The following is a 14063-nucleotide window of genomic DNA, read 5'->3' on the forward strand; positions in this document are numbered from 1 at the left end:
CAAATGTGATTTGAGATCAGGTAGGACGTGAACACCGTCAACTTGGTTGGACAGCCCTGAGCTGAACGCATCTCCTAATAAAGATGACCCACGGGGGTACTCATTCAGAATATTGTAGGTGGAGAGTTAGCATGGATTTAAACTCCCACCATCTCCCGTCTGAGGTTGTTATTAAAGATCAAGACTGAGAGCCAAAATATTATTTGTACTTGGCTGGGGAAATCAAGAATGTTCTGTATGGCCACACGCGCTCAGAAACACTGAGATTTTTTTTATTTGTGTGTTTGAAGAGATTACAGGAAATAAATTATTAAATAATGTAAGAAAGTTGGCAGAAGTCCAGAATCTGAAGTGATTGTAACCAAGAAAACTGTGAACTCTAGTGAACAGCCTCCTCCAACCCCGCATTTCCTAAATAGGACTCTCTCCTGTTTATAAGAGTGAGGTGCATTTCTCCCTTTGTGTTCAGAAGGTATTAACTATGTATCTCTCTACCACTGATGCCAAGAACTTAACAAATCAGTAGGCATCTTTTTTTGGTTCTGTAAACAAGCCTTCGGTTGTGGTGCTAAGAAACTGCATTAAGCTTTCTAGGGCCACTGTAACAAACTACAACAAATTGGGTGCTTCAAAACAAGACATTTATCGTCTCGTAGTTCTAGACACTGGAAGTCCAAGGTCAAGGTGTCAGGCAGGGTCATACTCTCTCCAAAGGCTCCACAGGAGAATCCATTCCTTGCTTTTCCAGCATCTGGTGTCCCCAGGCAGTCCTTGGCTTGTGGTGCAGCAACAAGTCACATGGCCTTCTCCTCGATGTCAGAGCCCCCCTGCCTCACATTTACACCTGCTTCCGAGATGCTTGTGATTGGATTTAGGGCTCACCCAGATAATCCAGCATAAGCTCCTCTTCTCAAAACCCTTAACTTAATCACGTCTTTTGCCATAGTAGGTAATTTTCCCAGGTCCCTGAGATTAGGGTGTGTCTATCTCTTTTGAGGGTCACCATTCAGCTCACTACAGAGGCCAAAATCTCAGGATCCTCGTTGGGAAATATATGTGTTTTGATATTGCAACCAGCAGACTTCAAAATACATAAAGCCTCCAACCAAGGAGTGTAAGAACTAATTGAAAGGGCCCTTAACTAAGGTAGATTGAAAGCTGGGAAGAGGTGGTGTTGGAAATACCTATCCAACATCGAGGGTGTGGCCTCGATGCTTGCTGAGGATTGATCATGACAACGCGCTGTAAGTTTTGAATAGGAGCCCCATAAATGCTGCTGCTTTTTTAAACAAGACTTTCTCCCCATTACAACAAAGCTGTGTCTTAGATAGTTGAAGCCTATGGGTTATAAATATAAAAGTATGATACAACTTGGTTTTAATACATATAATACGTATAAATTTAGGTGTAAATGCCATGTTTAAAATGCAAGCTGTGGTTGACTTTTAGCAGTCTGGCTTAAAAGGATTGGAGGCAGAGAGGGTACCTTTGTTCCGGGCACTTAGCCCCATAAAAGTGAGGACTTTTTGGCCATATTTTTAGAGCAGCGTGAGAGTGTGTGCCTCATCCAGACTCTCAGTGAGGAGAGTGTTCAGGTCCTTTTTCATGACCGGTGGGACAAGGTCCAATTTTCTTGGGAAGCTCCAGGCTGCAGGAACAGTTCTCCTTTTCCACCAGTGTGCACAGTTTCCTGCCATGGTATCGGGAAAAGCTATGACCTTTTCTATCTCTTGAGCTAGGAATCTTCTTCTTTTGTTCTGGGCCTGGGTTGGTGGCAGTAAAGCTTGCTTTTTTGCTTTATTCCCTCCTTGTGAATTTGTGTCCCCGGTAAGGCCCATTTCTTTGGCAGAAAACGAATCTCTTCTCAGTTCCACTTTTGGAACTAAAAAATAAATATTTAATTAGGCCAGCACATCATGCTGTTGTATGAACTTGACTTGAGAATGTCAATGGGAACCTATAAACGAAAGGATCTGCTTTCAGGAAGTATTCAGAAGGCTTCTCCGAGTTTTAGGGGTGCCTGAAATCTCATGTGGTCAGGAGTGTAAACTCCAAGAGTAAAAATCCTTGTCTTTTTTATTTGTCCACGACTGTGTCTCCAGCATACAGAACAAATAAATAAATGTACTCTAAACATCTTCTCAGGAAGTTTATTCATACTATAAACAAGAGTCAGATATCAAGAGTGTTCATTGAAAGTTTGAGATCCACTGTGAGCTTCATGTGATAGTATAATTGTTGACCAATTTAACTGAATCAACTCATTATTAACCAAAATTTGTGAGAAATAATACTTATTTCTATTTTGTCAAGAAGGTAAATTTTGACTTTTACTCCTATGTGAATGACTACTGCAGTGTCTTGGTGTAATCTTTCTGTGTCATGGGTGCACAATAGATTTATTTTTAAGAGAGCTTTTTGGCAACCAGAAGTCCTGCTTGTAGACCATATGAAATATTTGAAATTTCCTAAGACTTGATTAAGAAAAAAGAAGATTTATGTGGTGGTATCTCGTGTCTCGCATCTGAGCATGTAAATACTTAGTGGCTGATAGGAAATTATTCTTAGAGATGAAAATTTGATGTTTATTTCTTTCAATTTCATATTTCTTGAATAAGTGTTTTCAGTGCTTTCATAAAATAAGAAATAGTGCTATCCCATTATTTCTTCTTTAAAATATTTAAAATGATGGGGCGCCTGGGTGGCTCAGTCAGTTGGGTGTCCAACTTTGGCTCCTGTCATGATCTCATGGTTGGCAAGCCCTGCATCGGGCTCTATGCTGACAGCTCAGAGCCTGGAGCCTGCTTCAGATTCTGTGTCTCTCCCTCTCTCTGCCCCTCCCCTGCTCACGCTCTCTCTCTGTCTCAAAAATAAATATAAACATTCAAAAAAATTAAAATATTTAAAATGAATTTGTTTTACCTTTGGTGTAATTATTAAACTATTGCTCATTTTTTAGCCTGGTAGACTTACAGCATCTTATACCGATATGAATCTGTTCCTTTACAGTAGCATTTGAAATCTAAATATTCCATCACTGATTGGGGAAGTAATATCTAATGATTTTAAGTTTTATGTAGGAATCCATAGATAAAAATAGAAAAATAAAATAATATGGACAGTCAAGAAAGGAACTTCCTTCATCTTTTTTGATGGGAACTGTGGGTTTATTAACATTCTGGTTTTATAAATTTGGCATGTGTGTATCAATATTTGGGCCATATTTTTTCAGTAAAACAAAGTGAGGAGGGGAATCAGGTTTTCTTTTTCTTGCCCTTTAAGTTCCTTTTATGTGCTGGGATATTTGTATACGTATCATTCATTCATTCATTCGTTCATTCATTTGGTAAATCACTATTAAGCTCTGTCAAGTAGCAGCCCTAGGCTGGCACTTACCCAGAAAGCATCACTGCAAGGAAGAGGACTGACAGCCCTTAACCACCAATGGGGAAGATCAAGTTTTCAAGCAAAAATTTGAACATATCTGCCATCGTGAGCTTGATGGCTTCCCGGTGCTTACTTTTCTGACGATACTTGCGTAGTACGGTGTGTCAGTAGTGGGAAGGTCAGTATAACTCAGCGGACCAGTGTTTTCTAAATGCCCACTGTATGATGTTACAAAACCATGCATATGTAAAAGATTCATTTGACTGGTGGATTTTCCCACAACCCGGTGTAGGAAGTTCATGGATATGGTGTCATAAAACTACCACTTGTCAAATGCTGATGTAGTATCAAAGAAAGATCACTGTAACTGTCAGAATGCTCTTCCCTTTTCCAGCTTCATACCTGTTTGAACCAGATTGCTCTCCTATGTTTTAAACCAAAACAAACATACTACAATAGATTGAATACAGAAGCAGATAACGAGCACCTGGCTGTCTTCTATGAAGCCAAACATCAGAGAGATTGTTAAAACTGTAAAGCAGTTCTCTCTTGCTGATTTTTTTTGTTTTAGAAAATATAATTTTCATAAAAATATATTAGCTATGTTACATGTAATGAGTTTATTGTTATTCTTAAAGGAAGTGACAGAAGAATTTAATTTCTTTTCAGTTCCTAATACAATAAACTAGACGTGATCTACATTAATGGGCTTGTGGGAGTTCTCAGTAACAGTTAATAGTATAAAGAGGTGTGAGGGAAGGACCTTGAGAATCGCTGATTCAGAGGCACACTGCATATCTGAAATGTATGTTGGGGTGAGATTATGGAAGGGCTTACATTTTCTGTTAAGAGACTTGATTAAACAGGGAGTCAGAGTATTTTTGAGCAGACAGGTGATGCAATCGAAGTGGTACACCCAGGCATGGGATTAATCTGGAGGTGGTAGACGCATTGGGATGGAAGGGGGTGAGTAGGAAGCGGGGTGGTCACGGCACAACAGCAGAAAGGCAGGGTGCGAGGGCCCCATTCAGGCTAGGCTAATAGGAGACTGGGGAAGGCAGTACTGACCGAGCCGAAGGGGAGGCAACAGCCAGGTGTTTGAGCTTGGGTAACAGGGATCAAGAGAAGAGGCTGATTTGTAGGGAAAGTTGGGCTGTTTTCAGTTGTTTGCAGTACTGTGATTAAACATTTGATATTGAAGAACCAGGTAGAGATATCCAGTAGAGAGGGGACAGTTTTGAGACCAGATAGCCTTCCATCTCTTACGGTATCACGGAACACCTGTTTCTTAAAATTAAGAAGAGTCCCATATTAGGTAAGCAACTTGTGATCTGGTTGCTAAAAACTTACTTTTTGGAAGAGAGGTGACAGTTTATGTTAAAATTTGATAAAGTGCATTTCTTGACAATCATGTGCTTGGTATTATTGTAGCACGTGTTCTCACGGTTATTAATGTGTGTGAGTGTGTGTATGGTTTTTAAGCTCTGTTCACCCATGTTCCTTCATTTCCTTGACTTATTTACAGCATTGTAGAGAGGATAATTTCCCTATTCAGAACAATAAAATGTTGTTAAAACAAGTTACGATCAAGATTTAACAGTGAAAACAGACTTTCCCCTCTTTCTTCTTAAAAAATGACACAATTAGTCAGTAGTACTTGGAAGATAAACATCCATTTCATGTTCCTCCTTATGATAAGTGTTTTTCATCGAAATTCCTTGATACTGTGTGGATGATTTACCAAGGCTTTTTAAAATGGTTGAAATATGCTCTAACAGCCCATCTGATAAAATGAAAAACTGAACAAAATGTGTACTCAGATGAATGATTCTCTGAAGAAATAATGGTGCAAATGAATTATCAAAGTGTGAAATCATTAAAAACAAAACATGTTTGAGTTTTTATTGAATCTTAATTGCAGGCTTATGTATTTTCTTTTGTAAGCTAAGTTAAAAGAAAATTGCCTAACTAAATTCTTGGAGGCCAGTGTTGTGGGACATATATTGTACCATAATTGATTTTTCACATAAAAGCTGCTGTTCATTTTTTCCCCCCAGCATTAACATGCATGCTTTCCTCATGTAGGAGAATATATAAAAAACTGGAGGCCGAGATACTTCCTTTTGAAGACAGATGGCTCATTCATTGGATATAAAGAGAAGCCTCAAGATGTGGATTTACCTTATCCCCTCAACAACTTTTCAGTGGCAAGTAAGTTAATTATAGTTGTTGATTCACCTCCTATCTATTTACTTGTGTGACCTCACGTGTCAGATCCCTTATGATATATGAGAAGCCTATGAAAGAGTTCAGGTTTGTATTTAAGAGCAGGGAAACTCTCAGCTTTGATTATCAATAATACATGGCCTCTCTAAGGCAATACAGTATAAGATTTTATGTAGTTAGAACCTAAATGTGGTAAATACAGTTCCCCAAATATGTACCTCAGGCCTTTCTTCATAAAATATGATTGGAGACCTTTGAACTTGGTTGCTAGAGTGAACTTGGTTGTAAGATGTTGCGGTACCGAGTGCATTTCTGATCGGTTTCCTGGCATGATCTTAGCTCTTTTCGTTGATCATCTGATGAGAAACAAGTGATTTACTTTAGAAATTATTTTCTGGGGAGGTTTTATGTTTGAAGTTAAATTTTTCTTCCTTACAAGTATCTCAGAAAAATGTTTGTAATTAAGATTGACTTAGGGACTGTATATTTTCTTGAACACAGCACAAAATAAACTGAAAGATGGTGCTGCCTGTGATAATGGCAACAAATAACATTGCTGTGAAATGCCGGGCTCTTTAGGCTGATTGTATTACTGATTAATCAACGGAAGGGTTTTTCTGTGTTAACGCAGAAATGAAGCGTTTAAAAAGTTACGTTAGGTTAAAATAAACTTGCATAAGAGGTAAACACAGAGTTAAAATCTTCAGCTAGACACCATTCTTAATTTTGATTTTGGTTCTGTGTTGTTTTCTGTTAGCTACATTTGGAAAAGGTAGGAGGTTAAGATGGAAGCAAAAAAAATAAAAATAAAAAATATCAAATAGCAACAACAAAATATCCAAGATAACAAAAGTCCTTGAATGTCATAAAAGTCATTTTAAGATTATATGGAGCCCCAGCCTTTTTATGGATAGTATCTTTTAATTTTTTAAAGAGTAAGATAAAGCAGTAAACCAAAGGGTTTGTGAAATCATTTGAGTGATAAGAATACTAACTTAAAAGACCCAAACATCTCTCTATTTATATAAATGGATTCTTATGTAGGGATTTCATTTTTTAACACGTGAGAACACTTAATGTGTATGTATTGGTTAAGGAAATAATTTTTCCCCCGCTGGAATACTCATTAGATGTTTATGGCTTTCTCTGACTAGAAAATTACTTTTAAAATCCTGTTGTCAATTGAAGTAATATCTTGTATTTTGTGTTGACTTAAGAGCACATTTTCACTCTAAAGATCTTCTGAGCGAGCATTTGCTTTAAAATGATAAAAAATTGGCTTTTAAAACCCTAACAGCATACATTATCTCCTCCATAAGGCCAGTACAGTTTCTTAGTTTCTCTATCTTACTAGCAAATGGTATTGGTTTGTCTGAAATGATTTATGAAAGTACAGAACTCCTGTATCTGCTGATCAAAATGCAGCATTTTTTGACCTTATGAATTTCACACCCCAACAAGTTTTAAAGACATACTGTATGTCACAGTCTGCCAACATCTGCTCCAACACTTCCACTGGCAGAGGCGGAAATAAATACTGCACTCTGGGGGAGAGATCCTATTTAGTGACTGACAGTCAGCCTATCCACGAAGTAAGTATTAGTTGACATCTGTAATCTTTACTTCTATCATCAAGTAGTCGTAGGTAGTTGACAAACCAACAAGTGAAGTTATAGACCAGCTCCTTAGTTTTCAGAAGTGTATTAACATGGGTCTTACACTAAATCAACTATTTAAGATAGATTATTCTTGAAGCTTGACTTCCTTGCAGTCTTAAGTGGACCTAAGGATGAGTTGTGAAATGGACGCTGGTTGAAGAAGTAGTTCAGATTCCAGCTTTGCCCCGAGGCACGAGTATGACCTCAGAGGGATCATTCACTGAAGCTCTCAGCATAGAGGGAGAAACACATGGATGTCATGAGCCTGCAAGGCCTTTTTGTCTCCTACATGCTGAGATTCTGTGAGGGGGATTTTGAGCAGGCCTTCGAAGAGTGAATAGGAGTTAAATAGTTAAAGCAGGGGAGAAGGATATTCCTTAGTGTTCCATAATGTTTTTATGAAACACTAAGAGAAGGAACAGTTGGAGCAAGGGAGGGATACTTGGCCAACAGTTTCCCTCTGTCCCTGGCCCCCTGGAGTATGTGAAAAAAGAGATGATTTTACCAGGTACTTGTAAGGTATGTTGGAAAATGTTACATATGTGTATATGTATATTCCATTGATGGCTACATGAGTCCCTTGTTTTTCCTGATAATTAAAAACATTACTTCCAATTTAATATATGTGGGTTTTATTTGAATTTTACCAAAATAGGCTTTTTATCCGTCTGAAAAAGTGAAGAATGAGACCCGGCCAGGACTTCGAATCCCTCTCCCCAATCTTCACTAAATTTCACATTCCTTCCTTTCAGATTTAAAATTTCCAAAAAGTTAGTTTGTGCTTATATATTTCTATTTCTCAATCCATTGCCGTCTAGCTTTCTTTCTTAGTCACTTGATTGAAACCACTTTCAGTAAGTTCTCCAGTGACCACTTAATTGCTAAGACCAGTAGACATTTCTCAGTTGTTCTTTTCCTGGATTGACCTCTTGGGCTGCATTTCATGCCATCGATCACCACTTCTTTCTTGGGGTGACCTCTCCTGTTGTGTTCTGGGATGCCTCTTCTGGTTTCCTTCCTTTGCCTGTTTCGTGGATTATGGTACATAACTGGGTTCTGGTCAAGGAAGCTTTTCATTTTGTCCCCGTTTTCCTGGGTGGTCACATTCACTTTGAAGGTTTTAGTTACCACCTGTATGCAGTTTATTCTCCCACAAGATGTATCTTCAGGGCAGACCTCTCTCCTGAGCCCTAGGCTACTATAGTCACCTCACTGCCGGATATCTCTGCCTAGGTATTTCTGGGACTCAACCTGTCCTAAGCTGAATTTAAGATAATCTTGTCAACTTCCCCCTGTATTCAGTATGCCAGTTCTTTTCTTTTTCTTTCTTTCTTTCTTTCTTTCTTTCTTTCTTTCTTTCTTTCTTTCTTTCTTTTTCTTTCTTTCTTTCTTTCTTTCTTTCTTTCTTTCTTTCTTTCTTTCTTTCTTTCTCTCTCTCTCTCTCTCTCTCTCTTTCTTTCTTTCTTTCTTATGTTTATTTACCTTTGAGAGACAGAGACAGAGCAGGAGTGAGGGAGGGGCAGAGAGAGAGGGAAACACAGAATCCAAAGCAGGCTTCAGGCTCCGAGCTGTCAGCACAGAGCCTGACGTGGGGCTTGAACCCAAGAACTGTGAGATCATGACCTGAGCCCAAGTCAGACGCTCAACTGACTGAGCCTCCCAGGTGCCACTCCTCAGTATGTCAGTTCTGTCTTAAGCAGAAACCTGAATCTATTCCATGCCTTTATGCTCGCCCCCCACTGCCTTCACATCTTTACCCCATTCCCAGTCCATTTCTGTTTCTGCTGATTAGTGTTTGAACTGTAAATCAAACTATAATCACCCCAGAACAAGCTTATTGTCTTCTATTATAGATTCTTAACTAGATGCTCTGCCTGTAGATTCGACCGACCACTTACATTCTGACCTTCTCGTGACTGTCACAGGGACCATTCCCCAGTTAAGTCCTCACCGTACCATTCCACTGTGATGGCCCTGCCATTGCCTACTGGATGAAGTCCAGCTTCTTTAGTATATCATGTGGGGATCTCGTCAGTCTGACTTCTGCTTTCAACTCTTGCTTCCTGTGTCTTCTGGGTGGTCACATGTGGGCACAATGAAGCGTTTGTGATTCCCTACACAAACTCCACAGCTCTTCCGCTCTGAGGCTTTGTTCATGCTGTTCCCCTGACTGGAATGGCTTTGTGGCCTCTATTTGTCTGGATCATTTTTTTCATCCTTTAAAATTTAATTCACATTTAAATGCCCATCCTTATTCCTACTAAATTACTCTTCCCTGCCTTTCATCAAGCTGGTCTCTTTTGTTGTTATCACAGTGGTTTTTGGTTATTTGTTCATGTGTTACATCTCCTCTGCTGATCTGTGAGTTATTTTAGGGTAAAGAGCCTAGTGTTATTTATCTTCTATCTCCTAGTGCCTACCTATTAGGGCTTAATAACCATTTTTGAATGAATGAATGAAAACAAATAGTCCAGATTTCTCCAGTTTTAGATGGAAAAGGAGGCCTTTTGAAATTCAGTGATCTGTATAAAGTTACCTTACTAGGTAGTGGTAGCTAAGTGCCAAGGTTAGAACTCAAATTCATCTACTGTCATTTGCATTTTATTTCCCTCCCCTGTCCCCATTCTGTGCCGTTTTCCCTAGATTGAGAGCCTTGAGATATGATTTGGGGTCAGAGTTACGATATTTTAAATGGCTAGATAGCCTTTGGCATGCAGAATGTAAACTCTCCAAGCCCCTGAAACATGGATGAAAAGATCTGACCTCATCCTCCTTTGGGGGATCATATATGAACTCTATGCGAAGGTCCTCTCTACATATCGTACTGTAGAAATGTAAGTAAAAATAACCATTGTTTTTCAAGCCAAGTGCCTCTCTAATCAGAATTATGATTTGGTCAGTTGCTAATTATAGATTGAGATTATTTTTGCGCAGGAAACATTACAATTTGGGAAATAATATAGGATACGTAAGACATGAGCATTGTCATAAAGCTGCGTTCACACGTACTTTGAGCACAGTAGCTGGTCTACCCAGTAGTCATGGTCTCAAATGTTTTGACAGTTACCAGCCCAACTGAAGAGTAAAACAGCTCCTCAGTGGAGAGTTTGGACATTTGTCCGTGTGTCTTGGGGCTCAGCTGCCTTTTTACCTACTCCCTTTCACTCTCAGTAGTGGGAAGAGAGACGTGCCAACCTGTGTTCTAGTAGCACCTCCCAGAAATCCAGCTTATTCCGTGTTGCAAATTCTGACCATATCTCTTTCCTCTCTGAAACCTTTCTTCAGTCAGCTTTTTAAAAAATAGGTCAGTCTGCATTTCTTAGGCCAATTTTGAAATGAAATGTTTACTCATTAACCTATTTTTCTTCTTTTTGTAAGAAAGTAAGGGGGCTTAAACCTACCAAAAAGACATCATTACCTCTGAATACGTAGTATAAAAGATATTTTAAATACATAGAAAAATGAGGCGATTTCTACTAATGTCTTCACTGTGGCTCTTCATGGGGATAGAGAAATTGCTAATTGATTCTCAGTCTTACATAACATATAATACAACCTAGAATAGCAACCCTATAAATCTAGGGTAACTCTATACCACATAAATATAGAAGAATTACAAGAGATCTGGCTAGTTCACTTTTAAAGGGTTTATTGATCATTAGAACCATACTAGACGCTAAAAGGAGTATAAGATACAATGTTTGAATGTGGGAATTTGTCATTGACTGTGGAAGACATTCACAACACCCTGCAGTGGGAGGAATGATGAGATTCGTCGCCAGAATGAATTTTATAGAAGTTGAGAGAATAGGTAAAGGTAAGCTAGGGTGACTAGGTAAGGATTTTAGCATGAGCTCTGGAGGATAGGTGATATGTAAGTTTTCGGAAGAAGGAGGACATTCACGGTGAGGTTAACAACATACGCACATGAAGTCCAGAATTAATGAGGAGCCTATTTTGTGAATAGCATAGGCAATATCACAGGTAGATAGAGCATTCATGTTGGAGAAAAAACAAGATTAGATACTTTGTAATCAGATTGTGAAAGATCTTAAATACCAACTTGATGTTTTTAATGGAAACCAGCTGGAAACCGTTGGAGGCTTTTATGCATTAGGTGTCCAAATCAGTATCTGATGAAAAGAAGAACCTACCAGGTTACGGTAGAAAGGGGACATCCGTAAGCAAATGGCGCTCTTCCCTCCATGAGCCAGTCGGTCAGCAAGATATCGTCTTATTTCCGTACTCTGCAGTCTCCCTGCTACCATCCTGGGGCAGCTCTTCATCAGGTTCTCCTTGGACTATTAAGTCTCCTAGTTGATCTCTTGCCTTCAAGTATTCTCCTCTCTGGAGTATTTGGGAGCAATGCATAGGATAGATTAATCTTCGGAAAAAAACTTCCAAGTATCACCTCCTTAGCTCAGAAAAATCTCACATTTTTCCATTTTTTGCAAGAGGAGCCTGAATGGCTATTTATTTATTTTTTTTATGTATCATGTATCAACAATCGAACACTTGCCCAAATCATACCTATGTTTATACTCTGTGTATTTTCAATATTCACTTTGTCTTCTATTACTCTTTAATGTTCCATACTTTTTGACGTATATTGCTACATTCTATTAGGTTGAATTACATATAAAGTTCTTAACCTCATTTTTGTTTTCAGTGATTTTTATTTTATGTACTTGATCATTTGAAGATTTGGTGCTTTTCTTCCCCTTGCCTGTGATCAGATTTTTAGGCAAACAAAGTTATGTCCTGTAATAGCGGCGTCTCACTATATATAATAGAGCCCTTACTTAAAATTTGATCATGTAGTGGATAAGTGCAACTGTAATCAGATTTTCTTCCTTTCTGTCATATTTTCTAGGGGGTACTGTAATCATTTATTTGCAAAGTTTAACCCATAAACTAAGTTTAGAACGGGGAAAGGAGAAAACCTTGTTAAAAATCACTTTAAAGGGAGATTGTTTGTAGAAAATTACAAAGAATAATAATGCCATACTCAGTCACACATTCTCTTCCTGCCATTCAAATCACACCCTGATATGATAAGAAAAAATTTCCACAGAATGTCTATTCTTCCCTTCTTTTTTTCAGCATTACACAACAAACATGCAAAAAGAAAAAGTGTAATCCTGTTTTCATGGACATGACTATGGAGTTCAGGGTTTCAGATGCGGCTCCTAGGTGTGACAGCACCCCTCAGCATCACGTCCTTTATGGACATAAATTTACATTGTGTGTCACATGAGTTTCCTATTAGATAGTCTGTTTTAGTACTTCCTTCGTTAGAACGTTGTAAGTGACCTGCTCAGACGTCTGTCACGAGTCTTCCCTCGCGACTTTTCTGAGCTCTCTGTCACCCCCTTTCCTGATTTACTTGAAGCTAATTTATAGTTGCAGTCTTTACTGCCATAGCCTCATTTATCGGAATGTAAGTTGGGGGACGCTTATGGAGAACCCAGGGGAGTGATAAACTTGTAGAGCACAGTGACTGTGTATGCTCATGTAAAAATTTTCCTGCAACATTTGTGACAAGGTCTGTGTGCTGGAAGGTCATCTGTCTTGGTTCTGCTACTTTACGAGTGTGTGGCCTTGGGCAAATCACATCATTTCTCTGGTCTTCATTTTTGTCATCTTTTTTTTTTTAAGTTTATTTATTTGTGTATTTATTTTGAGAGAGAGAGAGAGAGAGAGAGAATGAGAGAGGGCACAAGCAGGGGACGGGCAGAGAGAGGGGGGAGAGAGAATCCCAAGCGGGCTCAGCACTGTCAGCACATGGCCTGACGCAGGGCTTGATCTCACCAACCATGAGGTCATGACCTGAGCCAAAACCAAGTCTGACACTTAACCGACTAAGCCACCCCGGTGCTCCCATCTTTAGACACGAAGGTTAATAATACCCACTTCTCAGGATTATGGTAAGGATTAAATGAGATGCTGTATGTGAACACGCTTTGTAAATTGTGAAAGGGTGTGCAAATAAAAGTCTCAATGTAACAGGAGATGTGCAGTAATTTTGCTCGGTTGAGTTAAGTGACAGCCATCCTTCCCTTTCCAGCTACATTACATTGGAATGGCAAGGAAACTACTTGATTGGATTTTCTTTAAAGATCATTAGAAGTTTTAGGTAGAAACTATTTGCAGTGCTGTCTTGCACTTGAAGACAGTTTCTATGGGTTGGTTGGGGGAAGAAATCCCAATTTCATTTAATGCCAAGGACTTTGATCTGTAACAGCTAGTCCTTGTAACCAAACATGAGCTAGACCCCCAAACCATGGCCATGGCCACCTCTGGCCAAGGAAGGAAGCATCACTACAGCTGCGAGGCCAGCCCCATTTCATTGGCCTCAGAGGAGTGGGGCACAGACCAGATTCTTCAAACCTTCAAGCCTTTGGGAAGTCAAAGCTTCCACGGGTGGTTGGTCCACGTGACTGTTGTTACCCCTTATTTTAGTCAGAAGTTGTTTTCACTTTTTAATAGAAGGAATAAAATCCTCACATATCTTTCTGACTATCCTGAGGGGATCCCTTGGTTACCATCCATTGGTGGAAAGTTTTTGATTAATTTGGTTCTTCCATTAGATGATTACTGTTTTATAAGGTGGAAGATGCATTGGGACTTGTTCTTAGGGGAAGGCAGGCAAGGAGTGATGAGTTTCTGTAGCTTATGTTAAATGATGTGAGGAGACCCCAGCAGAGCCAGCCTTCCTTCTCTCCCTCCTCTCCTTCCTTTCTCCCTTCCTTCTTCCCTTCTCCCTCCCTCCTCCTCTCCTCTTCCCCTCCC

The 14063-nt window shown here is 39.3% G+C and overlaps 1 protein-coding gene across 3 annotated transcripts in view; it reads left to right on the forward strand.

Moving 5' to 3' along the window:
- Positions 1-14063, forward strand: part of AKT3 (AKT serine/threonine kinase 3) — a 304267-nt gene that overhangs the window by 127356 nt on the left and 162848 nt on the right. For all 3 annotated transcript variants that reach the window (XM_042976947.1, XM_007076970.3, XM_042976948.1), the window contains exon 3: positions 5473-5598. In XM_042976947.1, coding sequence (XP_042832881.1) covers positions 5473-5598 — 126 coding nt within the window. The remainder of the gene's footprint in view (positions 1-5472; positions 5599-14063) is intronic.

Source organism: Panthera tigris, chromosome F3 (assembly GCF_018350195.1).
Source record: "Panthera tigris isolate Pti1 chromosome F3, P.tigris_Pti1_mat1.1, whole genome shotgun sequence".
NCBI lineage: Eukaryota > Metazoa > Chordata > Mammalia > Carnivora > Felidae > Panthera > Panthera tigris.